Consider the following 27,467-nt stretch of genomic DNA (forward strand, 5'->3'; position numbering starts at 1 on the left):
GGGGGTGTATGGTTCAGCCATAGTGGGTGGGTTTTGGGAGAGAAAGTGGTTTGAATTTGAATGGTGAGGTAGGTGGGGTTTTATGAAGGATGGATGTGAGTGGTGAAGAGAATAGTGGGATTTGATAGGTGAGGGGTTTTTGGGGAAGAGGTATTGAGGTGATTGGTGAATGGGTGAAGAAGAGAGAGAGAGTGGTGGGGTAGGTGGGGATCCTGTGGGGTCCACAGATCCTGAGGTATCAAGAAAAATTCATCCCTGCACCAAGTGGCGAGCAAAAATGCTCTTTCTGCCATTTCTGGCATTAAATGCCGGGTTGGTGCCCATTTCTGGCATTTAACGCCAGCTTCTTGCCCTTTCCTGGCGTTTAACGCCAGTCTGGTGCCTCTTTCTGGCGTTAAACGCCCAGAATGGTGCCAGACTGGGCGTTAAACGCCCATTTGCTGCCCTTACTGGCATTTAAACGCCAGCAAGCTTTCCTCCAGGGTGTGCTATTTTTTCTTTTTGTTTTTCATTATGTTTTTGCTTTTTCAATTAATTTTGTGACTTTCCATGATCATCAACCTACAGAAAATATAAAATAACAATGGAAAATAGATAAATATAACATTGGGTTGCCTCCCAACAAGCGCTTCTTTAATGTCAGTAGCTTGACAGTGGGCTCTCATGGAACCTCACAGATACTCAAAGCAATGTTGGAACCTCCCAACACCAAACTTAGAGTTTAAATGTGGGGGTTCAACACCAAACTTAGAATTTGGTTGTGGCCTCCCAACACCAAACTTAGAGTTTGACTGTGGGGGCTCTGTTTGACTCTGTTTTGAGAGAAGCTCTTCATGCTTCCTCTCCATGGTTACAGAGGGATATCCTTGAGCCTTAAACACAAAGGATTCTTCATTCACTTGAATGATCAATTCTCCTCTGTCAACATCAATCACAGCCTTTGCTGTGGCTAGGAAGGGTCTGCCAAGGATGATGGATTCATCCATGCACTTCCCAGTCTCAAGGACTATGAAATCAGCAGGGATGTAATGGTCTTCAACTTTTACCAGAACATCCTCTACAAGTCCATAAGCTTGTTTTCTTGAATTGTCTGCCATCTCTAGTGAGATTCTTGCAGCTTGCACCTCAAAGATCCCTAGCTTCTCCATTACAGAGAGAGGCATGAGGTTTATGCTTGACCCTAGGTCACACAGAGCCTTCTTGAAGGTCATGGTGCCTATTTCACAAGGTATTGAGAACTTCCCAGGGTCCTGTCTCTTTTGAGGTAATCTCTGCCTAGTCAAGTCATCCAGTTCTTTGGTGAGCAAAGGAGGTTCATCCTCCCAAGTCTCATTACCAAATAACTTGTCATTAAGCTTCATGATTGCTCCAAGGTACTTGGCAACTTGCTCTTCAGTGACATCTTCGTCCTCTTCAGAGGAAGAATACTCATCAGAGCTCATGAATGATAGAAGTAAATCCAATGGAATTTCTATGGTCTCAGTGTGAGCCTCAGATTCCCATGGTTCCTCATTAGGGAACTCATTGGAGGCCAGTGGATGTCCCTTGAGGTCTTCCTCAGTGGCGATCACTGCCTCTTCCTCCTCTCCAAATTCGGCCGTGTTGATGGCCTTGCACTCTCCTTTTGGATTCTCTTCTGTATTGCTTGGAAGAGTACTAGGAGGGAGTTTAATAACTTTCTTGCTCAGCTGACCCACTTGTGCCTTCAAGTTTCTAATGGAGGACTTTGTTTCATTCATGAAACTTTGAGTGGTTTTGATTAGATCAGAGACCATGGTTGCCATGTCAGAGTGGCTCTGCTTAGAATTCTCTGTCTGTTGCTGAGAAGATGATGGAAAAGGCTTGTTATTGCTAAACCTGTTTCTTCCACCATTATTATTGTTGAAACCTTGTTGAGGTCTCTGTTGATCCTTCCATGAGAGATTTGGGTGATTTCTCCAAGAAGGATTATAGGTGTTTCCATAGGGTTCTCCCATGTAATTCACCTCTTCCATTGATGGGTTCTCAAGATCATAAGCTTCTTCTTCAGATGAAGCGTCCTTAGTACTGCCTGGTGCAACTTGTATTCCAGACAGACTTTGAGAAATCATATTGACTTGCTGAGTCAATATTTTGTTCTGAGCCAATATGGCATTCAGAGTATCAATCTCAAGAACTCCTTTCTTCTGATTTGTCCCATTGTTCACAGGATTCCTTTCAGAAGTGTACATGAATTGGTTATTTACAACCATTTCAATGAGTTCTTGAGCTTCTGCAGGCGTCTTCTTCAGATGAAGAGATCCTCCAGTAGAGCTATCCAATGACATCTTGGACAGTTCAGACAGACCATTATAAAATATACCTATGATGCTCCATTCAGAAAGCATGTCAGACGGACACTTTCTGATCAATTGTTTGTATCTTTCCCAAGCTTCATAGAGGGATTCACCTTCCTTCTGTCTGAAGGTTTGGACTTCCACTCTAAGCATACTCAATTTTTGAGGTGGAAAAAACTTTGCCAAGAAGGCATTGACTAGCTTTTCCCAAGAGTTCAGGCTTTCTTTAGGTTGTGAGTCCAACCATATCCTAGCTCTGTCTCTTACAGCAAAAGGGAATAGCATAAGTTTGTAGACCTTAGGGTCAACCCCATTGGTCTTGACAGTGTCACAGATTTGCAAGAATTCAGCTAAAAACTGATGAGGATCTTCCAATGGAAGTCCATGGAACTTGCAATTCGGTTGCATTAGAGAAACTAATTGAGGCTTAAGCTCAAAGTTGTTTGCTCCAATGGCAGGGATAGAGATGCTTCTCCCATAGAAGTCGGGAGTAACTGCAGTGAAGTCACCCAGCACCTTCCTTGCATTGTTGGCATTGTTGTTGTTTTCGGCTGCCATGTCTTCTTCTTTGAAGAATTCTGTTAGGTCCTCTACAGAGAGTTGTGCTTTAACTTCTCTTAGCTTTCGCTTCAAGGTCCTTTCATGTTCAGGGTCAGCCTCAACGAGAATGCTTTTGTCTTTGCTCCTGCTCATATGAAAGAGAAGAGAACAAGAAAGTATGGAATCCTCTATGTCACAGTATAGAGATTCCTTGAGGTGTTAGAGGAAAAGAAAAATAGAAGGAGAAGGTAGAAGAATTCGAACTTATCAAGAAAGATGGAGTTCAAATTGTTGATAGTGGAGGAGTGTTAGTCCAAAGTAGAAGGATGTAAGAAGAGGGGAAGAAATTTTCGAAAATAAATTAAAAAGATTTTAAAAACATTTTGAAAATTGATTGATGATTTTCGAAAACTAAGATTGAGAAAGAAATAAAGTGATTTTGAAAAAGATTTTGAAATTAGAAATCAAAAAGATATGATTGAAAACTATTTTGAAAAAGATGTGATTAAAAAGATATGATTGAAAAGTTATGGTTTTAAAAAGATATGATTGAAAAGATATGATTGAAAAACAATTTAAAAATATATGATTTTTAAAATTAATGACTTGGCTAACAAGAAAAGATATGATTCAAATATTAAACCTTTCTCAACTGAAAAGGCAACATACTTGAAATGTTGAATCAAATCATTAATTGTTAGCAAGTATTTTTGAAAATGGAAAGAAATTGATTTTGAAGATATATGATTGAAAAGATATGATTTGAAAAAGATTTGATTTTGAAAAATTATGGAAACTTGAAAAAAATTTGCATTAAAAACAAAATCTTCCCTCTTGTGCCATCCTGGCGTTAAATGCCCAGAATGGTATACATTCTGGCGTTTAACGCCCAAAATACTACCCTTTTGGGTGCTAAACGCCCAGCCAGGTACCCTGGCGTACCTGGCTGGCGTTTAAACGCCAGTTTTCCTTCCTCACTGGGCGTTTTGAATGTCCAGCTTTTTTTGTGTAATTCCTCTGCTGTATGTTCTGAATCTTCAATTCTCTGTATTATTGACTTGAAAAGACACAAATTAAAAATTTTTTTGGATTTTTAATAATGAGGAATAATCAAAATGAAACTAAGATCAAATAAACAATGCATGTAAGACACCAAACTTAGAAGTTTGTATACTACTGACACTAACAAGTTGAGAATGCATATGAGAAACAACAAAACACTCAAGACAAGAGAATTTAAAGATCAGAGCAATGAAATCATCAAGAACAACTTGAAGATCAATGAAGACACATGCATGAATTCGAAAAATGCAAGAAGAATAGAAACATGCAATTGACACCAAACCTAAAATAAGACACTAGACTCAAACAAGAAACATAAAATTATTTTTTTTATTTTAAGATTTTATAAATTTTTTTTGTGCTTTTTCGAAAATTATATGGAAAAGAAAATAAAGAGATTCAAAATTTTTAATAAGAATTCCAGGAATCATGCAATGTTAGTCTAAAGCTTCAGTCTAAAGAAATTAGACATGGCTAGCCAAGCTTCAGCAGGACATTGCATTCAAGAGCTAAATTAATGAGAATCAATCAGCTTTGGTGATGATGAAAACATCACCTTGAAACACTAGAATTCATTCTTAAAAATTCTGAAAAATACCCAATCTAAGCAACAAGATGAACCGTCAGTTGTCCAAACTCAAACAATCCCCAGCAACGGCGCCAAAAACTTGGTGCACGAAATTGTGATCACCAATGGCGCCATCAACATGGTACGCTCAATTGCAATCTCAACTCTTTATCACAACTTCGCACAACTAACTAGCAAGTGCACTGGGTCGTCCAAGTAATAAACCTTACGCGAGTAAGGGTCAATCCCACGGAGATTGTTGGTATGAAGCAAGATATGGTCATCTTGTAAATCTCAGTCAGGCAGATTCAAATGGTTATGAATGATTTATGAATAAAACATAAAATAAAGATAGAGATACTTATGTAATTCATTGGTGAGAATTTCAGATAAGCGTATGGAGATGCTTTGTTCCTTCTGTCTCTCTTCTTTCCTACTGTCTTCATCCAATCCTTCTTACTCCTTTCCATGGCAAGCTGTATGTTGGGCAACACCGTTGTCAATGGCTACAGTCCCGTCCTCTCAGTGAAAATGTTCAACGCGCTCTGTCACAGCACGGCTATTCAGCTGTTGGTTCTCGATCATGTCGGAATAGAATCCAGTGATTCTTTTGCATCTGTCACTAACGCTCCACAATCGCGACTTTGAAGCTCGTCACAGTCATTCAATCCTAGAATCCTACTCAGAATACCACAGACAAGGTTTAGACCTTCCGGATTCTCTTGAATGCTGCCATCAATTCTAGCTTATACCACGAAGATTCCGATTAAGGGATCCAAGAGATATCCACTCAATCTAAGGTAGAACGGAGGTGGTTGTCAGGCACACGTTCATAGGTGAGAATGATGATGAGTGTCACGGATCATCACATTCATCAAGTTGAGGAACAAGTGATATCTTAGAACAAGAATAAGCCGAATTGAATAGAAGAACAATAGTAATTGCATTAATACTCGAGGTACAGCAGAGCTCCACACCTTAATCTATGGTGTGTAGAAACTCCACCGTTGAAAATACATAAGAACAAGGTCTAGGCATGGCCGAATGGCCAGCCTCCATGATCTAAGAACTAAACGTCCAAAGATGATCCTAAGATCTAAAGTGATCAAAAGATTCCAGGATGTCAAATACAATAGCAAAAGGTCCTATTTGTAGAGAACTAGTAGCTTAGGGTTTACAAAGATGAGTAAATGACATAAAAATCCACTTCCGGGCCCACTTGGTGTGTGCTTGGGCTGAGCATTGAAGCATTTTCATGTAGAGACTCTTCTTGGAGTTAAACACCAGCTTTTGTGCCAGTTTGGGCGTTTAACTCCCATTCTTGTGCCAGTTTCGGCGTTTTACGCCAGAATTCTTGAGCTGACTTGGAATGCCTGTTTGGGCCATCAAATCTCAGGCAAAGAATAGACTATTATATATTTCTGGAAAGCCCAGGATGTCTACTTTCCAACGCAGTTGAAAGTGCGCCAATTGGGCTTTTGTAGCTCTAGAAAATCCACTTTGAGTACAGGGAGGTCAGAATTCAACAGCATCTGCAGTCCTTTTCAGCCTCTGAATCAGATTTTTGCTCAGGTCCCTCAATTTCAGCAAGAAAATACCTGAAATCACAGAAAAACACACAAACTCATAGTAATGTCCAGAAAAGTGAATTTTAACTAAAAACTAATAAAAATATAATAAAAACTAACTAAAACATACTAAAAACATACTAAAAACAATGCCAAAAAGCGTATAAATTATCCGCTCATCAGTGGCATTGAGAGAGATGATAAGACCGATAAAAGCCGAGTCTACATCGTCAATGGTAAAAAAAAGTAGCACTTGAGATTCTCAGATTTTTTACTTTCATGCCTCTGGTTTAGGAGCGAAAGTTTTGCCATTTTGACAACAAGTTTGTCACAAATTGCTACTTTGAGTGAAAGAGGAAGACTCATTGACAAGTTGCTATTCGAAAATGCGATGAGAGTTTAGATTAAATAATTCTAATATGATGTCTTAGAGTTGTAAATAATGATCAAACAAACTATAAAAATAGAAGATGGTGCATAAAAAATGAATAAAAATTGAGTTTACATGAATTTAATTTGGTTTAAGTAATAAAACGAGAATATAACATGGAACAAGATTTAATATTGCTTATCAATACTCATGAACATAAAAAAATATTAGCATCCTATTTGTTTATAAATTAGGATTTTAACACAAATTTACAATAGAAACAAAAAAAATGAGATGTTTCTTTAGAAATTAGAATAAAAGACTGTTTTTCAATTCAAAAGGACTAAACTAAGGTGCATTTTAATTCCAACACACGAAGATGCCCAAAAAAATAATCTTTAACATCTGATTCATATACAAAAATATTTAATTCAATGGAGTACGCAAATAATTTGAGGTGGAAAAAAATCATATTAAACAAAATCATATTAAAAAATTTATTATACAATTTTGTAGTTGTAAATAGTAGCAACTTAGACAATTTACCAAATAATAAAAATGGCTCATAAAGTCACGTTAATCAAATTTAAAAAATAACATAAAAGAAAAAATAACAATATAGTAAAATTGATGGATAAAGATTCAGGAATCAAATCTTAATTTGGACTAATAGATAAAAGAAAAAAAAAAGAAGATGCTCTTTAAAGTAAGATTTTAGTACTCATAAATAACCCTAGTGACGTTGTTCACACTATTTTTGCGTGGGTAGGATTCTTTTAAAAAATAATAAAAAATATAGAAAATGAAACTATTAGACCCACTTGTATTTACAAATTAATTATGTAAACTTAGATTAGTTACAGTAGTTAATTACAAATGCTAGTTTTTTACTGCTCAATCACTTGTATATAAAATCTAATCTCTCTCATTCATTACTTGATGAAAATGAAATCATTTTTCCATTTTCTGAAATTACTGGTTTAACATGGTATCAGAAGAAATTTTCTAATCTTCCGATCTCAACACCATTTCTTCTATCCTCTTCAAGCTTCTTCTAGAACCTTTCTTTTTCCTTTCTTGCTCCATTTTCTACATCAATGGCGGACCCTTTTTTTCTCGCTCCGGCTAATCAACCGAACTTGGTGTTAGTAACACAGCAACTTACGGAGGAGAACTATCATTCTTGGAGCCGTGCCATGAAGAAAGCCCTAAATGCGAAACGCAAACTCGGTTTCGTTACTGGAACCGTTCCCCGACCTGATCCTGCGCTCGATCCAGAGCAATTTGAGACTTGGCAATGTATCAATGATGTGGTAAGTACCTGGATTTTGAATTCTGTGTCCAAAGAAATTGCTTCCTCGCTAGTGTATGCTGATTCTGCTGAAGAGCTTTGGAATGATCTTACAGAAAGATTCCAACATGGAAATGGCCCTCGAAATTTTGAAATAAAAAGGGAATTGATGAATTTACGTCAAGGTGCCCTAACAGTCTCGTAATACTTTACGAAGATCAAGGTCCTTTGGGAGGAATTGAACTCTTATCGCACAGTCCAATGCAATTGTGGAGATGCTAAACCGTTTCAAGAATTCTTGCAAGCTGAGTATGTGCACTATTTTCTCATGGGTTTGGACGATTCTTTTACGTAAATCAGAGTTCAGATCTTGCTTATGGAGTCCTTACCTGCAATAAACAAAGTTCTGTCCTTAGTGGTTCAAGAAGAAAAATACCGCTCTTTGGGGAGCCCATCAATCCCGAATTAACTTGCCTTCTTAGCAAGAAACCAGAACATACTAAATCCCTCAGGGAAAGGAAGGAGATTCATGAAGAAGGATAGACCTTTGTGCTCACACTGTGGATTGCTTGGACACACAGTGAACAAATGCTACAAAATACATGGTTATCCACCAAGCTATGGCAAAGGCAGAGGAACTAGACAATTTGCGTACAATATTGCTGATAACATCACTGAGGCACAGTGTCTAGAATCCAATTCAAGCCTGACTCTGAATGCCACTCAGATCCAGCAGTTAATGAACTTGTTGAATAGTCACAAGATTTAAGAAATACCAGCAAATGCAGCAACTGAAGTGTCTACTCCAGCAGGTATTGTCCTCAACACCTCAATCTTAAGATTAAAACTATCAAAACATGATTGGATTATTGATAGTGGAGCCACTATCCATATTGCTTGTGATCTATCCCTTTTTTATTCAGTTCACACATCTCAGAATTATTTTGTTTCACTTCCCAATAATGCCAAATTCAAAGCCAAGTTTATCGGCACTGTCATTATCAGTTCAACCATCATCTTAAAAAATATTTTATATGTGCTAGATTTTAGTGTCAATTTGCTCTCAGTGTCTTCCTTCATTAAAGTCACTATACTCACAATAACAATTAACTCTTGTAATTTCACTATTCAGGACAACAAGTCACAAAAGAAGATTGGGAAAGGTGAGCTTGATGGAGGCTTATACATCCTAAAAGCTTCAATTCCCTCTAACCAATTGATAATACAAAAAGATAATCATAGCATAAATTTGTGCAATAATTCACAGTTATGGTATTCTCGTTTAGGTCATGCTTCAAATAAAGTTTTGAACTCTCTTACTTCGGTCTTAGAATTTTCAAATAAAGATAGTTTGCTTACAAAAAAGTCCAATTGTCATGTCTGTCCATTAGCAAAATTCAAGCAACTTCTTTTTGAATCCAACAATAATTTGTTTTCATGTCCTTTTGATCTTGTACATTGTGATGTATGGGGATCTTACCATGTTCTAACCTATAATGACAAGAGATATTTTCTTACATTGGTTGATGATGCTACTCGTTTTACATGGATTTATTTGCTAACTAACAAATCTAAAGCTACAGCATGTATGAAACAATTTTACTCTTTGATAGAAACTCAATTTAACAGCAAGATCAAGTACTTCAGGTCTGATAATGCCAAAGAGTTAGCAATCACTGATTTTTTACAGGAATAGGGAGTCCTCCATCAATTTTCTTGTCTATACAAACCTCAACAAAATGCAGTAGTGAAAAAAAAAACATCAACACTTGTTAAACATGGCCAGAGCCCTCTATTTCCAATCCCAAGTTCTCATTGCCTTTTGGGGAAAATGTGTTTGTACTGTTGTTTTTCTAGTAAACAGAACCCCAACCCCATTTCTCAACATGAAGTATCCATTTGAGAAACTCTTTCAAAAACAACCAAATTATCAAGCTCTAAGTGTTTTTGGTTGCCTTGCATATGTTGCTAACAAAATCAGACTCCAGACCTAAGTTTAATCCTAGAGTAGACCCAATAGTCTTCTTAAGATACCCTATTGGCTACAAAGGCTACAGGCTTTACAATCTCAAAACAAAATAATTCTGCATCTCTAGAGATGTCATCTTTCATGAAGAGATACTATCCTTCACTAAAAGCCCTCACACTTTTATACTCCCTGATCCATTTGATCACATTCCACTCCCAAAAGCCATTGATGACTTAACACTCTCTAATATTCCTACCACAGAGAACACACAACGCCTTTCAACAAACTCCTCTAGCTCCCACCAAAATGCCTCACATCAAACAACTCCCTCCACCAATTCTAACCCACTGATGCCAAGGCATCTTAGGCTAGTTTCACTAGCATTTTTCTGTTAGTTTTAGTTGTTTTATGCATTTTCTTGAGCTTAAAGTAACCAAGAATGGTTAAATGAATAACAAAGCAATGAACCATCCAAACAGTATGATTTTGATGCAAATTCCATGAGTTTTTAGTTATATTACTTGAATGCTATGAATGGAAGATTTCTCATGAAATTTTGCAGGACTTTGATGCAGTTGTTTGGATGATTTCAGGGAAGAAGAGGCTAGGCAAGGAAGCAACAAAATCAATAAAGGAAGCTTGAATATCACATGTGGAGTTTAAGTTCCAGTTTAAGCTTAAACTGGAACTTAAACTGCCAAGCCATATAATGCTGGGAACTATCAGTGGCGTTTAAGCTCCAGTTTAAGCTTAAACTGGAGCTTAAACGCCAAAATCATGAAAGCTGAGGAAAAGCTGAAAGTGGCGTTTAACCTCCAGTTTAACCTTAAACTGGAAGTTAAACGCCAGAAATGAGAAATGCACCAGGGAGCCATTTCCACGTTTAAGCTCCAGTTTAACCTTAAACTGGAGCTTAAACGTGTTCGACCAAAATTCTCCTCCAGGGTTGCTTTCTTCATTTCCACGTTTAAGCTTCAGTTTAACCTTAAACTGAAGCTTAAACGTGTTCGACCAAATTCACACTCCAGGGTTGCTTTCTTCATTTCCACGTTTAAGCTCCAGTTTAAGCTTAAACTGGAGCTTAAACGTGTTCGACCATTCCACACTCCAGGGTTGCTTTCTTCCATTTCCACGTTTAAGCTTCAGTTTAACCTTAAACTGAAGCTTAAACGTGTTCGACTACTTTACCCTCCAGGGTTGCTTTCTTCCATTTCCACGTTTAAGCTTCAGTTTAACCTTAAACTGAAGCTTAAACGTGCTTGAGTTATACCACCTCCAGGAGTGTCCAACGTTTAAGTTCCAGTTTAAGCTTAAACTGGAACTTAAACGTGCTTCCACAAAAGGCATCACTGGAAGTGTCTGGCGTTTAAGTTGCAGTTTAAGCTTAAACTGCAACTTAAACGCCACTATTTGAAAAGGTTTCTGGGCCAAAGATATTGCAGTTTAAGTTAGCATTTGAGCACAAACATTAACTTAAACGTACTCTGGTATGAAACCCAATTGAATATCATGGTTTATGGGATTGGGCCTGAAGAATTGATGAGTCTGGAATTTCAATTTGTTGAGTCATGTGTCATTACTTGATTATCACTAAGTTGGCTCAATGAATGTTACAGAATTGGATCAGCAGCCTCATCAGGATTATGGATCATAAACCCAAAGCAAAAGAAAATCAGGGAAAGGCCTCAAAGCCCAAGAAACACAACAGAAGCTCAATTTAGAAAGTGTATAAATAGGATAGAATTTAAGTTAGTTAGAACGGGGGGGATCATTTTTCGAGTTTTGATACTTTTTGTAATTGAATTCAGAGCTATGACTCACTAAACCCCCTTTCATTGGGTTAGGGAGCTCTATTGTAATTCAATGAATCAATAATAGTTTTTATCTTCTTCTTCAATCTTTTCTCTTGAATTTTTGTTAGAAAGCTTCTCGATCTAATTCCATTGGTTAGTTGTCTTGGGAAAGAAACTATCCATAATTGGAATCCTTCGGAACCTTGGGAAAGGAATGGAGGATTCATGCTAGAGAAGCTCTCTCACAGTGAATTGGATTGGGGTTTGGATGGATATTGTGACATGTAATCCTACCAAATTGTGGTTCATGAAACTGTGTGGTATAATCAGTGATCGAGCGTCATCTCTTCTTATGAACATTTAAACCAAGGGATTGGGAATTTGTTTGTTTTTAGAGAGAATTGGTGAGCCAAGGGATTGGGATCCAATCATATAAGATTGCCAAGCAAAATTCAATGAATGCATTGGTTGAGGAAGGGATAAAAATGTTTTGATTCGGAGATCTCAATATCTCCTGAAACCCAATGAATTCCCCATTTCTGATCTACCACTTTCTCTTTACATTCTGCAATTAAATTCATGCAATCACCCCGATCCCTTTTTAATTTCAGCAATTTAGCTTCTCGCTCTTTAATTCATGCAATTTAAGATTCCGCAATTTCCCAATTTTACATTCCGCAATTCTCATCTAAATCTTGATTCCGCTCAACTAGAACACACTTCTAATCCAAATTGCTCACTCAACCAATCCTTGTGGGATTCGACCTCACTCTATTGTGAGTTTTTACTTGACGATAACCGGTGCACTTGCCGGAAGGAATTTTTGCCGATCGTGCAAATTCCTAAAATCGTAGCATCAAGTTTATGACCTAAATGACTATGTATGCAACCTTAATACACCCTACCCTATTACCAACTACATAAGCAACCATAGACTCAACCATATCTATCATGCAGCAATCTATCAAGTCAGTGATATACCTGAACCTCAATTTTATCACCAAGCAGTACATCACAATGAGTGACGGCAGGCAATGAAGGAAGAACTGGACGCTCTGGAATCCAATCACACTTGGGAGTTGGTTCCTCTACCTCCTAACAAAAAGGCAATCGGTTGTAGATGGGTTTACAAAGCAAAGCTTAAGGCTGATGGTAGTTTGGAAAGATACAAAGCCAGGCTCGTTGCCAAAGGTTACACGCAACAAGCTGGCATTAACTTTAAAGACACATTTAGTCCAGTAGCCAAGGTCTCAACAGTCAGAGTTTTACTCTCCATTGCAGCAGTGAGAAACTGGAATTTCGTGCAATTGGACATAAATAATACATTTTTAAATAGAAATTTGGATGAAGAGGTCTACATGAAGATTCCTTTGGGGCATCCGAAACGAAACCCAAGGACTTGTATGTCGACTTACTCGATCTCTATACGGCCTAAGACAAGTTTTCCGGCAGTGGTTTAACAAATTCTTTTATACTCTCAAACAATATGGTTTTCGTCAATGCAAGAGTGATTATTCTTTATTCTCTATAGGAGAAGGCTCCTTAATCACCTTTTTACTTGTCTATGTTAATGACATAATCATTGCCAGAGCAAACAGTGATATAGTACAATAAATATAGCAAAGGCTTTAATCAGTCTTCAAGTTAAAAATCTTGGGAGATCTCAAATTTTTTTTGGGGTTAGAGATTGCAAAATTTAGAAAAGGAATTTTACTTACACAGAGGAAATATACTTTGTCTCTACTCAAAGACACTAATTTTCTACACTACAAGCCAGCTTTAATTCCAATGGAAGCAAACATTAAATTGAGGGCCAAAGAAGGTGACAAGGTTGAAGATGCATCAGCCTATCGAAGATTGATTGGACGACTCATGTATCTCACAATCTTCAGACCAGACATAACATTTGCAGTGACAAAACTAGCCCAGTTTATGTCTGACCCAAGAGTTTCACACCACAATGCAGTTCACCAAATCTTAAGATATCTCAAAGAAGCACCGAATCAAGGTATTCTTTTATCCTCAAACTCGAAGTTCAACTTGTCAATCTACACTGATGCAGATTGGGAGAGCTGCCTCGATACTAGGAGGTTTACTACCGGCTACTGCACTTTCTTGGGGGATTCCTTAATTTCGTGAAAAAGCAAGAAATAACCTGTTGTATCAAGAAGCTCAACCGAAGCTGAGTACAGGGCTATGGCCAATGCTGCTTGTGAAATTGTTTGGCTGACCAATTTACTGAAGTTCATGGATGTCACCATTGAATCTGCCATGCTTTTTTGTGACAACGTTTCAGCTATTCAATTAGCCTCTAATCCAACCTTCCATGAAAGATCCAAACATGTTGAGATAGATTGTTATTTTATTCGCGAGAAGGTTGAAACCGGGTTCATCAAGTTAGTGCACATTCCAACCAAACATCAATTAGCCGATATCCTCACTAAGGCCATTTCAAAACCTCAGTTCTTTTTTCTCATGTCCAAATTAGGAACATACAATTTGTATGCTCCAACTTGAGGGGGATATTAGACCCACTTGTATTTACAGATTAATTATATAAAATTAGATTAGTTACAGTAGTTAATTACATACGCTAGTTTTTTACTCCTCAATCACTTGTATATAAAACCTAATCATTACTTGATGAAAATAAAATTATTTTTTTATTTTCTAAAATTATTAGTTTAACGGGAGCTAGCAAATTAATTTTATCTGAAATATCAGGAAAACTAGAAAAAAGTTGAATCTTTGTAAGCATAAAAAAACTACATACCATTGTAAATAAAAATTGGAGGAATAAGATAAGCAAGGTTGAAGAGAAAGCTTTTGGTTATTCAACACTAATATACTCTTCTTTCTCTCTTACAAGTATTACTAGACGATAGTATATGATTTTTTGTCCAATAAATCATTTTATGTGATGCGTCCAATGTTGGATTGTTTTATTTTTTCAATAAAAAAAAGAGAACGAATATTTTTTATATTCTGAGATAACATTTTAAAATAATGTACTTGTATTGGTTAATGTGTTTTTTATTTATTATTAGTTATATATATTTAAAAAAATATATAAGCATAATAATGACAACAAGAATGTGTGTGTGGTGAGAAATTTTGGGGCATTATATTAGGTAAAAAATATTATTATTATAAAAAAATTATATAAAAAATAATTTATTATATGTTGATATCTTTGTATATGATATTTATTTTTAATTAAATTAAGCCATTTGACAATTAAGTTATTTTTTTGAGATTTTTAATTGACACCAAATAAAGAATGCGAGAACAACTACACAAAGACAATTTAAATTGGGTATGTGAAGTATAATTGTCATTTGATATAAGAAGTCTATAAATAGATCTTAGGTTAGTATTATAAAGAAGTTTAGTTCTTTTTTAAAAACACTTAGAATTTCAAAACACTCTCAATCCCTTGGCATTATAGAGTAAAAATTGAGAATTTTAAGTAATTTTTTTGAACTCAAACACTTATAATTTACTTTTTTTTAATTTTATTGATAAAATTTTTTTATTTTTATGTGTTCTTTTTTTATATATTTATATTTTTGAAAATTTGAATAAAACACTAAATTGTTATTATTTAAATATTATTAAAATAGTAGTTTATTTTAAATTTATTGTTAAAAGTCCGAGTTGAATAGGAACAGTGAGAAATGAGTACCTAAGTGAAGTAGAGTGGAACGACAAGATGTGATTATAAATTTAAAATTGGTGTAAAAATCCAATTAAAAACTTTAAAATATAAAGACTTATTCATAATTTTGATAAAATTATAAAATTAATAGAATAATTTAAATCTTTTATCTACCAATATACATAATTTCTGAAATATTTACTAATTTAAATTCTAAAACACATTTTGAATGTAGTGGGTATAAAATAAATATACATATATTCTGGATGTATTATATAAAAAAAATTTAATACGTTGATTTTGAATGCACCCAAAATTTAACTCATCTGAAAAACTGGTCATATCTCAATGCACATTAATTTTAATCTTTTAAAAAATTTAAGACAAGTAAATCTTTCTATTAAACTATTTTTTTAGAAAATCACTTTATTTTTTCTTTCAAAATATATTAGAGATGAATTTATATTTTAGTCAATAGAAATAAATTATATTACTAGGGAGGTTCGTAATCTTTTCAAGAAAAGCAATTGAAAGAATTTGAAAATTATTTGTTCGATGAAAATTATGAAAAAGAAAATTACTATTCTACCCTTTGTATTGAAATTACAAAAAAATCTTCTGAAACTCGAATCATAAAAGACCAAGCAGCAACAATAAGATAAAAATAAGAGTATGAATAGTTATTTTTCTATTAAACGTCTAAAAAATATATTTTTAACAAGTTAGGTTATTAGAATAGTTTGTCTTATTAGACCTTCAAAAAATCTTTTACAATCTATATTAAAAAAGTAAATTGAATGAACTAACATTTAAGGCTAGATCTTTCGATTTTTTTATACAATAAGTAAAACAAATCATTCACTCACTTGATCACAGAAAAAAATGTCTTTCGTTAAAAAACAAAAATAAAAAAATAATTCATAACTTCATAAAATGTCTTATTTTAAATTTGACTGAATAACCTTTTCCTTTAGCAGGAGTTAAAAAAAAGACCTAATCCAACTAATACGTAGATTATATTTATATCCGATTTGAATTTGGCGGATAATATCCAATTTTTTAGACTATCAATCAATATAATCTCCAAGTATATAGAATCAAATATTAAATATCGATATTATTCATTAAGTTGTCTTATTTCTTTTTTGAATATTGGTTATCTTATTTTTATTATTTAAGAAGATAATGCATGAATAATATTTTTAAAATACAACCAACATGGCTAAAAATAAAAAAATATTATATTCATGAAAGAAAGCATATATATCCAATTTGAACTTTTTAGTGTGGATGGGATGAAAATTTTAGCCAAATGCAATTCGATTCAATGGGTGAACATCTATACTCTCTAGTAGATGTGCATGTAAGGATGATTAGGACTTCTCTTGGGCCTCAAGGGTCTTTATACCGAAAAATTAAAACCTACTTTCACAATTGGGCTTTTACATCTCCTCATCAGGTTTTAATATGATCGGATCCTGAAGGTTGGTCTTCAGTCTTCACCATTCCGGTTCTGTAAGATTGGGCTCCTATGATGCTAATACAGTAATACTTCATCCACGTTGTAATACCAAATAAAAAGATAAACGAAAAGGAAAAAGTTCACCACACGTTGAAGCTACTTCATTCTCTAGATCTGAAGTCATAGAGGATGCCCAGCTTGTTCATTAAGATTTTATTTTGGGTGTATTTTTTTAGATGTCCCTTATTATATATTATGATTTATGGCAGGTGTCTCTTTTTTCTTCAGATTTTTCTTTTGACCCTTGTTATCATGGATACCCTTTTGTTTGGTTGAGTGGTGGTGCAAATTAGAAGACGAAAAAATAAATAAATATAAGAACACAAGGGTGTGATTGAGCTGGAAAATGATTTGGAAGAAAGGTTTATGCGGTTTACAAAAAGAATTTTTGTTTTCTGTATAAAAAATAACATTTTGCACTTTATGACTTTAGAGAGAAAAATATGACCATAGATAGCGGCAAACAGTTTTAGATCTCAAACACAAAAAAAGATCATCACAAGAGGAGAGATTGAACAAAAAAATTAAAAAAATAAGAACTTCTATAATTTTATTTTTACAGAAATAAAATAGGATTCATTTCATAATTAATTTAGAGAATTATCGGTAGTTTTTTTCCATTCAAAATCCTAAACCTACGTAATTTTGTTAGACATTCTTTTTACTACAGCGACAAAAAGAATGTTAATTTAAAAAAGTTAAAGTAATATCAGTCTTTGATAAAGAAAACTTACATCTCTCTGAACAGTACAAATTCAAAAATTTTAATATGGAATAGTTAAATTTTAGATGAATCTTTTATTTTTTTATATTTTTTATTTTATAAATATAATTTAGACATAATATATATTTTTTATAAAAAAACATTTAAGATATACAATGTAATTACTAGAATATAATGATATAAGTTATTATTAATATTCTCTATAATAATATAATGCTAAATATATTAATATTTTAATTTATTAAAAGAGAAAACAATTTTTAAAAAAAATAAATATAGAGATGAGTATATAAAAATTAATTTAAAAGTATAAAGACTTAAGTGTATGATATTAAATTAATTAAGTAAAATAATATTAGTAAACAAAATAATTAAGACATAAAGTTATTACATAATAAAAAATAATATATATAAAGACACTAAATTACATAATAATTTTTAGAGTATATATATCTTATATATAGATATAATTTTTTAAAATTTTAGAGGAACTAAAGTTACTGCTCGCCTCTTTGTATCCGATTCTGTCTCCAAGAGAAGTAAAAAGAAAATTACAAAAAAAAAGAAGAAAGAAAATATATATATATATATATATATATATATATATATATATAAAAGAACGACAAAAATATTTTTATTGGTCAATAAATTGTTGTATATACAAAGTGAAATTTAAATAGATAAGTGAGTTATCTACTCGATCAACTTGAATTTATTAGGAGAAAGAGTGATTATATATATATATATATATATATATATATATATAATGAGCAACTGTTGGTCTACTCCATAAATGTGAACAATATTCAGTTTAGTTTATGTTGAGTGACTAAATTTTTAACAAAATAGGTATAATATATTTTTATTTTTCTCTCTTAAAGAAATATTTCTGAAAGTAATTAATTTATTTTTATTAAAATTAAAAAATTTAATATAATTTTATATATTAATAAATATACAATTAATTTTTATATATTTATATTTATTATTATAATTTTTTTAAAATTTAAAAATTATCTATTAAATATAATTATTATTAATTTTTTTATTAAAAATTAGTTTTAGTTTAATTTATTAAAAATAAATACTAAATTTTTATTTAAAAATTATTTTTTAAAAATTAATTTAATAAATTATTTTTAAAACAAAAATTTTATCAAACTAGTCTATATATATTATTTTATCGTTTGCATTGCTCCACAAGAATTTGAACCACAATAATACCATATTCAATTTGTTTGTATTATGATGGAGTGTAGTATAATGATATTGACACAAAGAATCCTGATCGCATATGGATAGAACAATGGTGCTACCAGCAGCATGATGAAATTGGATTTAACTATATAATTTAGTGGTATATAAGATTTTATTGACATTATCTTTCCTAAAAGAATAGCAAAAAGCTATGCTAAGATGATGCCAACTATAGTTATACGATAAGCAATATATTTGGACATTGCAACAACAGTATACAAGACTCTGTTTGTTTTCGAGAACAGTATAGAATAAGACACTAAGAATAATACAGAATAAGATATTGATAGATAGAAACACAAAATTTTGTATTCTTATATTCTATTTAGTGATAAACTAGAACAAATTATAAAAATTCAATTTATTTTTATTTTTTTCATTTAAAAAATTTGAAATGAAAAATATAATAATAAAAAATATAATTATGAAAAATTCACAAAAATAATGAAAGAAAAAATAAAAAAATAAGTTGTGTTCTTTGTTAGTATCTCTGTGTCATTCCTGTTAGGATGGATATAAAATACACTAATTTAGTGTTTCTAGACACATTGTCTCTGTTTATGTCTCCTCTGCCAAATACGATTTTGTGTCTCTATGTCTTTATTACAGTGTCCTGTCTCTCTAAACAAACGCAGCCTAATGTACTAATTTGTCAAACATGAGTAATGTTAAAAAGTTAATACTTTTTTAATTAAGAGTAAATCACTAATTTTGCATCAAAAAGATCAGAACGCGGACAAAAGTGATCTTTATTTTTATTAATGATAAAAATATTTTAAAAATATTTTAAAATATGATAACAAATATTTTAAAAATTAAATTTTAATATAATTTTATACAAACATCATTAAAAAAATAAAATAGTTTTATCTTTTAAAATTTAGTAATTTTATGTTAAATAGATTTTTTATGATTTTTTTATCACCAAAAATGCTTTAAAATAAAAAGAAAAACAAATTTTAGAGGTCAAATTTTTATCCGGTTTTTTGTATATATTTATTAAATAGTTATCTAAATATTTTTACATAATTTTGAATTAAATGCATAAGTAATTTGATAAATACAAAAATTATTTGTCATTTTTAAAAAAAATATTATTGTTTATTATTTTTGTCATATTTTATAATAATATTTTGACACTTTTTATCATTATCAAAAGTAATGGTTATTTTTGTGAGTGTATAAAAAAATTAGGTATAGTTTTGGTAATTTATCTTTTAAGTAACATCAATAAATTTTTTTAATAGTCTATTTATCTTAAATTTAAATTTTAAATTCTAATTTATAAACCTTAAATAATTAATACCTTCTTAATCTGAAAAGAAAAGGATAATAATAGTAATCATAGTAGCAAACAAACAAATAATTTGAGTTTTGTTATTATTTTAATTTACACTATATATTCATATGTTCATAATTAAGACTACTCCAATAGGATCATAGTTGATTCAAATGTTCTTATTATTATATCGAATTGAATCAGTTATCAGTCAGACACTTAGACGAACTCGCCGGTGGTAACACTTCCCTATCTGATATTTAAGTTGCTGGTTGAGTGGTGAGATTAATTATATTTAAATATATGATAGATTGTGTTTAGTTATTAGTAATATAAAAGATACTAATTTAAGGTGCCAGTACAACTTTAGAAACTAATTTGAGTTCAACTTAAAACATCGACAAAACATACACTTGAATTTCGTCGTAATATAAATTTGGTGATTTCATGTGAAATTGATACGTGAGAGCGGTTGGATGAAAATTTAGTCAAATTAGTCAAATTATCTAACGACTCTCAAGTATCAATTTCACGTAAAGTCGACTTCACCTGAGTTTCCACCTATAAATTTATATATTTATATAAAATTTGGATTTTTAATTTTACATATAAGATATTATCTTGACTAAATTAAAGTAACCCCCGAGAGATATATATACTAACATAATACGAGAATAACATGTTAAAAATCAATTAAAATAAAATAAAATATGAAATCGATATATTCTTTGACAATTTTATATAATATTAAAATTATTTTAACTGATGCTTATAATTTGAAGAGATAAATTGGTTGATAATAACTTGAATAATCCAATACACGTGTTTCAGAGTTCATGCTTTCATGCCTCTCTCTTTCACTGTATGTCTGTATCCCTCGCACCCTTGGCTTGACTTAAATAAGTCAATGTGTGTAGGGCATGCTTTTCTAAATGGGAAGGAAAAGTTGAGTTCATCATATAATTAATTGACACTTATGTAGTATATAAATTAAAGAAATTCGGTATTTGTACTTGTAGTGATTTATATGTGTAGTTTCACTAGTTCTGATTTATATGTGTAGTATATCATAGGATTTTGAGTTTAGTTTCAATTACTGATTTGGTTTAAGCTCTTGGATTCTAGGTTAATTAGAATTTTAATTTAATAGAATTGATAGATGTAATCAATATAATTACAGTAAAAATTTTACCATATTTATGATGAAAATTAAATATAACTTCAGACTCTTTGAGATTAAATCAGAACATATATAATTGTATTAATTTTTTTTTATCTTTTTTAGATTTGTCAAGTTTGATAAGAGATAAAATAAAAAAATTTCATGCATAATTACAGTAAAAGCGATAATAATATTCTCAACAGAAATTCCAGCCGTTTTTAATAATTTTGATTATTTTTAGCTAGTATAGATACTGAATTATTTTTAATAAATAAATTTTATTAATTCATATGTACAAATTTTAAAATATATAATTGTAAATTATATTAATTTATGTATACAAATTTTAATAAATATAAATATAAATTATATATTTTTTATATGTGTAAATATAAATTTTAATTATTACTGATTAAATATTAGTCTAAAATAATAGGATTTGAATTCTCTAAAGTTTAAATTTTATTTAAAGAATAAAATGTGTTCTTCTACCTTTAAATAGTTTCTCTTTATATTTATTTTTGGTTCTACCTATAAAATAAATGGTGAAAGATCACACTTTACTTTTTAAAGTGAAATTTAAACTTTAGAAAATCTAAATCTAAAATAATAATATTTAATAGTATTACTGTATTCTTAGACCACCTTGATTCTACCTCCTCAAGCTAAGGTTTAGAAAACCATCACCTACCTTTTAGTGGTTTATTTGAGCTTAAAAAGTTCGATAAAATACGACTCGTGAGATTAGCTTGAAGTAACTAGGGGGAAAATAATTACACTTGAACCATGAAAAAAGAAAAACATTCGGATATATATACAGTAAAAAGTTTTTAGAATAGGGGAACTTGGATATAAATATAATTAAATTAAGAATAATACTATAATTATTATCAAACATGAAAGTAGTAGATAACCTTGAATTATTGTGTGGATCGGATGAGACGGTTTGTTGTATCAACATGCAAAGGACAAGTGAAAAGTCTCTATAATAATTGGCAAAAAGGTCAGCAATTCCAGTTTGCCTTTCGTTTTCGTTCATAATTGAAAATTTTGGGTCCAAATGTCCAATATGACCTACTCAAAAGAATATTCTACATGCTTATTACCATTTTCCGAAGAAGAAGACTAATAATTTGTATTTTGGTTACAGCTAAAGGTTACAAGAAGCAGTAGGCTAACAAAGACTACATACACTAATTACATCAGGTTGGAATTTTACTAAACCGAAGGCACATAAAAAAAATAATATTATAAATTATAGGATATGTTAGAAATGTTTTAGATATACGAATAGATATATGATATATATCTATTAAGACATTTCAAAGTGAAAACTTATTTTTATTTTTATATTTTTAGGATTACAAGAATATATATATATATATATATATATATATATATATATATATATATATATATATATATATATATATAGGTTTACCGACGATTTGAGTGTCAGTAATTAATTTTATTGACCGTCAAATCGTGACTAAAAGAGAGTAGATAAAAATCTTGTTAAAAATTTAAAAAAATATTACTGGTGGCTTCATATCAATAAAAATAAAATTATAACCACGTCATTCATGTTATCGGTAAATATTACTAATATATATTAGTTATATTTTCAGGTACCGATTATATTAATAAAATATTTAAATAAATTATAAAATTAAATAATAAAACAAAAAAAATTTAAAACTAAATTCATGGTAAACATATAAAATTTATTCGAAATTCAAAATAACGAACTAAAATAAACAATAAAGTCATCAAAAATGGGACAAGTTATTGAATTAAAATGATTTGAAACTAAGATGATCATATTACAATTTTCTGAAATTGCATACTTTATTAAAATTTTTCTATAACTATACAAATTGCTACAGGCACAAGCAGATTTGAAAATGAATGTAATTCACTACTGGTAATCACGGTTTACGTTGAAATGGAGCTGGGCAGAAACCGTTATAGGCTGTAGCGGTTTTTAAAGGACGTTCAACACACATAAACAACTGCCGGCTATAGCGGTTTATGTACAAATAGAGGTAGGTAAAACCATTGGAGGCTGCCGTGGTTTACCTAAAGGTTGGCTATAAAACCGCGATAGCTAAGAGCGGATCTTTCATTTGGAATGGAGAGGAAATTTGGTTAGAGAGAGAAAATTCTTGAGAGATGGAGGAGATGGCTGGGAGAGGATTTGGATTTTTTGGAGTGTGCATATTCAAGTTGGACCGTGGGTCCGTGGCAGACGAAGACCGCTTGTACTGACTCAATGGCGTTATCCATATTCCCGGAGGCATCATTGAGGATGTTAGTTTGTTTTCTTTTTAGTATTAGAGTTTAGAATATCGAATATAGTATTTAGGGTATAGGAATTAGAATATATAATTTAAGATTTATAGTTTAGTATTTAAAATTTAAGATTTCAAATTCAAAATATAGACTTAAAAATTAAAAAAAAGGCACATTTGTTACTTGTTCTAAAGTACGTTAGCATTCGTTCTATTTTGTATTTAGATAATCGTATATATATTAAATATTTCATTAATATATATATTGAATCGGACATTTGAAGTAATAATTTAGAGTTTAGGCTTATTAGTACTAGAATTTAATTACGGTGTGGTTATTTTTATCACATGATCCAGGCAAGTAGGTGCATTTACAGCGTTCGAAGGCAACAAAATATGCCTTTGTATCAATGGATCATACCTTATTTAGAGATAGTTGGTTTGTACCACTTGGCCAGGCTGAACAACTGTTAGTTCTGGTTGGATGAGCCTATGGTCAGCACATTCATTGAGAGGTAGCATCCCGAGATGCACACTTTTCACTTGCCGTTTGTAGAGTGCACCATCACACTGCAAGATATGGTGTATCAACTGGGGTTGCCCATCGAAGGGAAGACTGTTAGTGGGTGCCTCACTGACTTTGAAAATTTTAGGAGAATGACAGACCAGCTTGGGAGTAGTTTCAGGAGTGGAGTCACATGTGTTCTCAGGTTGGTCAAGAAAAAGGTTAAGGATTTTGCATTTTTTCCCTCCACAAGTGCAAACACAATGGGAAAGATATTCGAGTTTCCATCTTGAACGATAGCCAGGAGCAAAGTACCTTGATACTTGTCATACAAGTGAGTATGATTGATGCTGACCAGCGGATTGCAATGTCGAAAAGCCTCAATACAAGGAGGAAAGGTCCAGAAAAGACAATGAAAGTATACGGTTGATTCATCAACCTGATCACCAACTCTAACCGGAGAGATCTTCAATAGAACAATCGTTCCCTCCATGGTGGACTGCACACCAAGGATCCAACAAGGTAACTCGCCATACGACTCTTTTCAATCTATATAGATCTGTGCTACTGCCTTCTACTTTGCCATCCAGACCTTTCTGTAGCTAGGCCTAAATCCATAGTTTGCTTCAGTAGCTTGCTATGACAACTTTATCGTAATCGCAGCATCGGCTCTAACCAATGGAAAGATCCTCGCACAAATGACATGATAATCAAACTGTCAGTGATCGCTTGAAATTGAGGTGGCCAAGCAAGTGTGAGGTCCGTTGTACCTCCTCATCTCCCAGGTGTTCTTTCGTTGCCGGAGTGTCATACAAATCAACCATGTGCAACCTTTACCGAACTCTTTGCATCTTCCTTGGTATTTAAGATGGTTTGACTCTGTCACCCTGTACTCAACTCCACGCCGGATGCTATAATCCTTTATGCTCAATATAGCTTCCTCCTTACTTTGAAAAGATTAGCCAATCTGAAATTCCGTAAGAGTGGTTGCATTATGCAGTCCTTGACTCCCAAAGATAGGATCAATGTCCAGTTATTGGCTAATGGCCTCCAAGTTTAAGGTTGAGAAATGTGGAGGATGTTGCTGTGTGCCAGAACTTGATGGCCCATGGTGTGTAGTTGGATTGTTGCGAGTAGCCTCATCACTGTCCCCAACAATGTCAATGGACTCTACGTTCAAATCATCCTCTTGCATCGCATTTTCAACTCGATCTGGTCCAACCTCAACTGCAAAATCAGGAATCAGACGTGGTGAACTAGTCATCCCAGCTGTAATAGATGGAGGATCAACCAGTGGACAAGCAGGTGCAACCACACAGCATCGAGGTGAGGCACCCCCAACGTAGTCGACTGAGGATTTGGCGCTAATGCCCCAGGGTTGTCCACACCATCTTCCAACTTGACAAACAACGCGTGTATTCTAACTTTCGAAAAACTTCACTTACATTGAAACAAGACCTGCATATTTTCATTGCACCCTATCACAAATGTATCATACTTCACACCGGTTGACATAACAGTAATCGGGATCTTGTAAAATAATTTTTCACCCACTTTGTCCCACACACCCTTAACTTCTGTAATATGCTAATTTTTAACTCTGACAATATATTCGATGATCGAATAAAGATGCTCAGCGGTTTTCTATTCGTAAATTTAACACTATGGCTTTTACTTTTCTAAATTTTTCCAGAGCAATGCACTAGAGTTCGAAAACTCTCTTCATCATCCATATGTGAAAAATGACACTCTACTACTTCCCAATTACCTTGGACGGGTATATATAAAGAATTCACCTATGCATAAATTGCTACAGTATGCAGCATTTTCACCTAACTCTATTTGTACATAAACCGATATATAGCCAGCATCAATTTATGTGTATTGCACCTCCTTCAAAAACCACTACAACCTATAGCAATTTTTTTCCTTCTCCATTTCAAAATAAACTGCGGCTACTAGCATCGGATTACGTTCAGTTTCAAATCCATTGGTGCCTGTAGCAGTTTGTATAATTATAGAAAAGTTTTAATCAAGTATGAAATTTCAGAAAGTTGTAATATGGTAAATTTAGTTTCGAATAATTTTAATTCAGTAACTTGCCCCCAAAAATGATAAATGCAATCAAATCCTATATCTAGCTATAGTGGTGCATGTAATTTTAGAGTGTTCATAGTTCAGTTTATTCATAAACTAAATTGAAACTGCATTAAACCATTTTAAATGGTTTAGAAACTGAACCAAACTACTTTTTCACGTACTGAATTGGTTTTAAATCAATTTATAATATAGTGTATTAGTTTAAATAAGTTCACAAAAATAAAACTAGTTTTAATTAAAAAAGTTAGTTTAAACTAATTTATAGGCTAAAACTTATTTTTAACATATGAAAAAGTTAGTTTTATAACATAATGCTATAAAAATATTATGGATGAAATTTGTAACACCCTTACTACCAGAATATCACATTTCTGATTGCGCCATTCTGATAACGAGGATATTATGACAACCCATATATTTATTAATAAAATAGAAGCCTTTAACTCGAAACCGTACTTTTCTTTGAAAAATTGGAAATACTTTTTCTTTTTTCTTACAAACATACATACATACAAACTAATCACAACACTTTATATATATATATATATATATACATACACACACACACATAATAATAAGAGTTTTAGAATTGTCATAAGATATATAAAAAGAGAAAGTTGTTTCCAACTGCAATGATCATCGCTCGCCTTATGAACCTTTTCGAAAATCAACAACTAATTATCCAAGACTCAAATTCATATTTTATTTATAAAACTCAAAGCAAACCTAATATACCATAACACTTCACTACTTACCAAAGAACCATTCCAATCAAAGTTACGAAGACATATAACGTACCCAACTATAGCCTGACGCACGAAAAATTACCGATTAAAAATTTATAATGGAAATAAGCGTTGCAAGTACAGTTTTTAACCGATGAAAGTTCCGCGTATCAATTTAAAAAGGGCTGTCACAAATATAGAATAAAATACTGGGAGTAGAATTCCCAGGTCGTCTCCCAACACTACTAGAAAATTAGTTATTACAGACGGATATTTCCGACGGATTTTATCCCACTGAAATACAGACGGAATTTCAGAGGAATTTTTTTGTCAGAAAACAAAAAAAATAGATTAGCATAAATTACAGACGGAAAAGAGAATCCGTCTATAATTCCGTCAGAAAAATTAATTTTTTTCCATAAAAATTAGTTACAGACGAAAAATCCGTCTGTAATTAAATAGACAAAACGCTACGTTTTATTAAATTATTACAGACGGATTTTTCGTCTGTAATTTAAATTATTCTGTCGAAAGAGGTGAAAATAAGGGTATAAAAATCACGTTCTCCTCGACGGCGTCTTTATTTTACAAAACACCCCATCCTTCATCGACGCCGCTTCTTATCGATTCGCTCCTAATCCTTCATCATCGGCGCCTTTCGCCCCTTCACCGTCGTTCCCGAAGCTCCATCACACCCCTTCCCCAATCTCTCTCTTTCAGTTTTGATGCCGATGAATTTCGCTACCTTCTCCATGCCGTTTTCTGTCG

General features: G+C 32.4%; 2 protein-coding genes across 2 annotated transcripts; both read left to right on the forward strand.

Moving 5' to 3' along the window:
• The first annotated feature begins 7,520 nt into the window (after positions 1-7,520).
• LOC112702788 (uncharacterized) lies at positions 7,521-7,919 on the forward strand. Its single transcript, XM_025753999.1, has one exon. It carries the CDS (start codon positions 7,521-7,523, stop codon positions 7,917-7,919), a length of 399 nt encoding a protein of 132 aa, XP_025609784.1.
• A 5,345-nt stretch (positions 7,920-13,264) lies between these two features.
• On the forward strand, positions 13,265-13,993 carry LOC140180832 (uncharacterized mitochondrial protein AtMg00240-like). Its single transcript, XM_072222180.1, has 2 exons — positions 13,265-13,566; positions 13,648-13,993. The coding sequence occupies exons 1-2, from the start codon at positions 13,265-13,267 to the stop codon at positions 13,991-13,993; spliced, it is 648 nt and encodes a 215-aa protein (XP_072078281.1).
• Positions 13,994-27,467: the final 13,474 nt, after the last annotated feature.

The sequence above is a fragment of the Arachis hypogaea genome, chromosome 1, assembly GCF_003086295.3.
Source record: "Arachis hypogaea cultivar Tifrunner chromosome 1, arahy.Tifrunner.gnm2.J5K5, whole genome shotgun sequence".
In the NCBI taxonomy this organism is placed as follows: Eukaryota; Viridiplantae; Streptophyta; class Magnoliopsida; order Fabales; family Fabaceae; genus Arachis; species Arachis hypogaea.

What these genes read in the sequence shown, in the direction of transcription:
- LOC140180832 (XM_072222180.1), top strand. Translation starts at nt 13,265, where the DNA reads ATGGAAGCAAACATTAAATTGAGGGCCAAAGAAGGTGACAAGGTTGAA. An exon ending in AGCTGCCTCGATACTAGGAG is followed by an intron (nt 13,567 to 13,647) that starts GTTTACTACCGG and finishes TGTATCAAGAAG; the next exon opens with CTCAACCGAAGCTGAGTACA.
- LOC112702788 (XM_025753999.1), top strand. Translation starts at nt 7,521, where the DNA reads ATGGCGGACCCTTTTTTTCTCGCTCCGGCTAATCAACCGAACTTGGTG.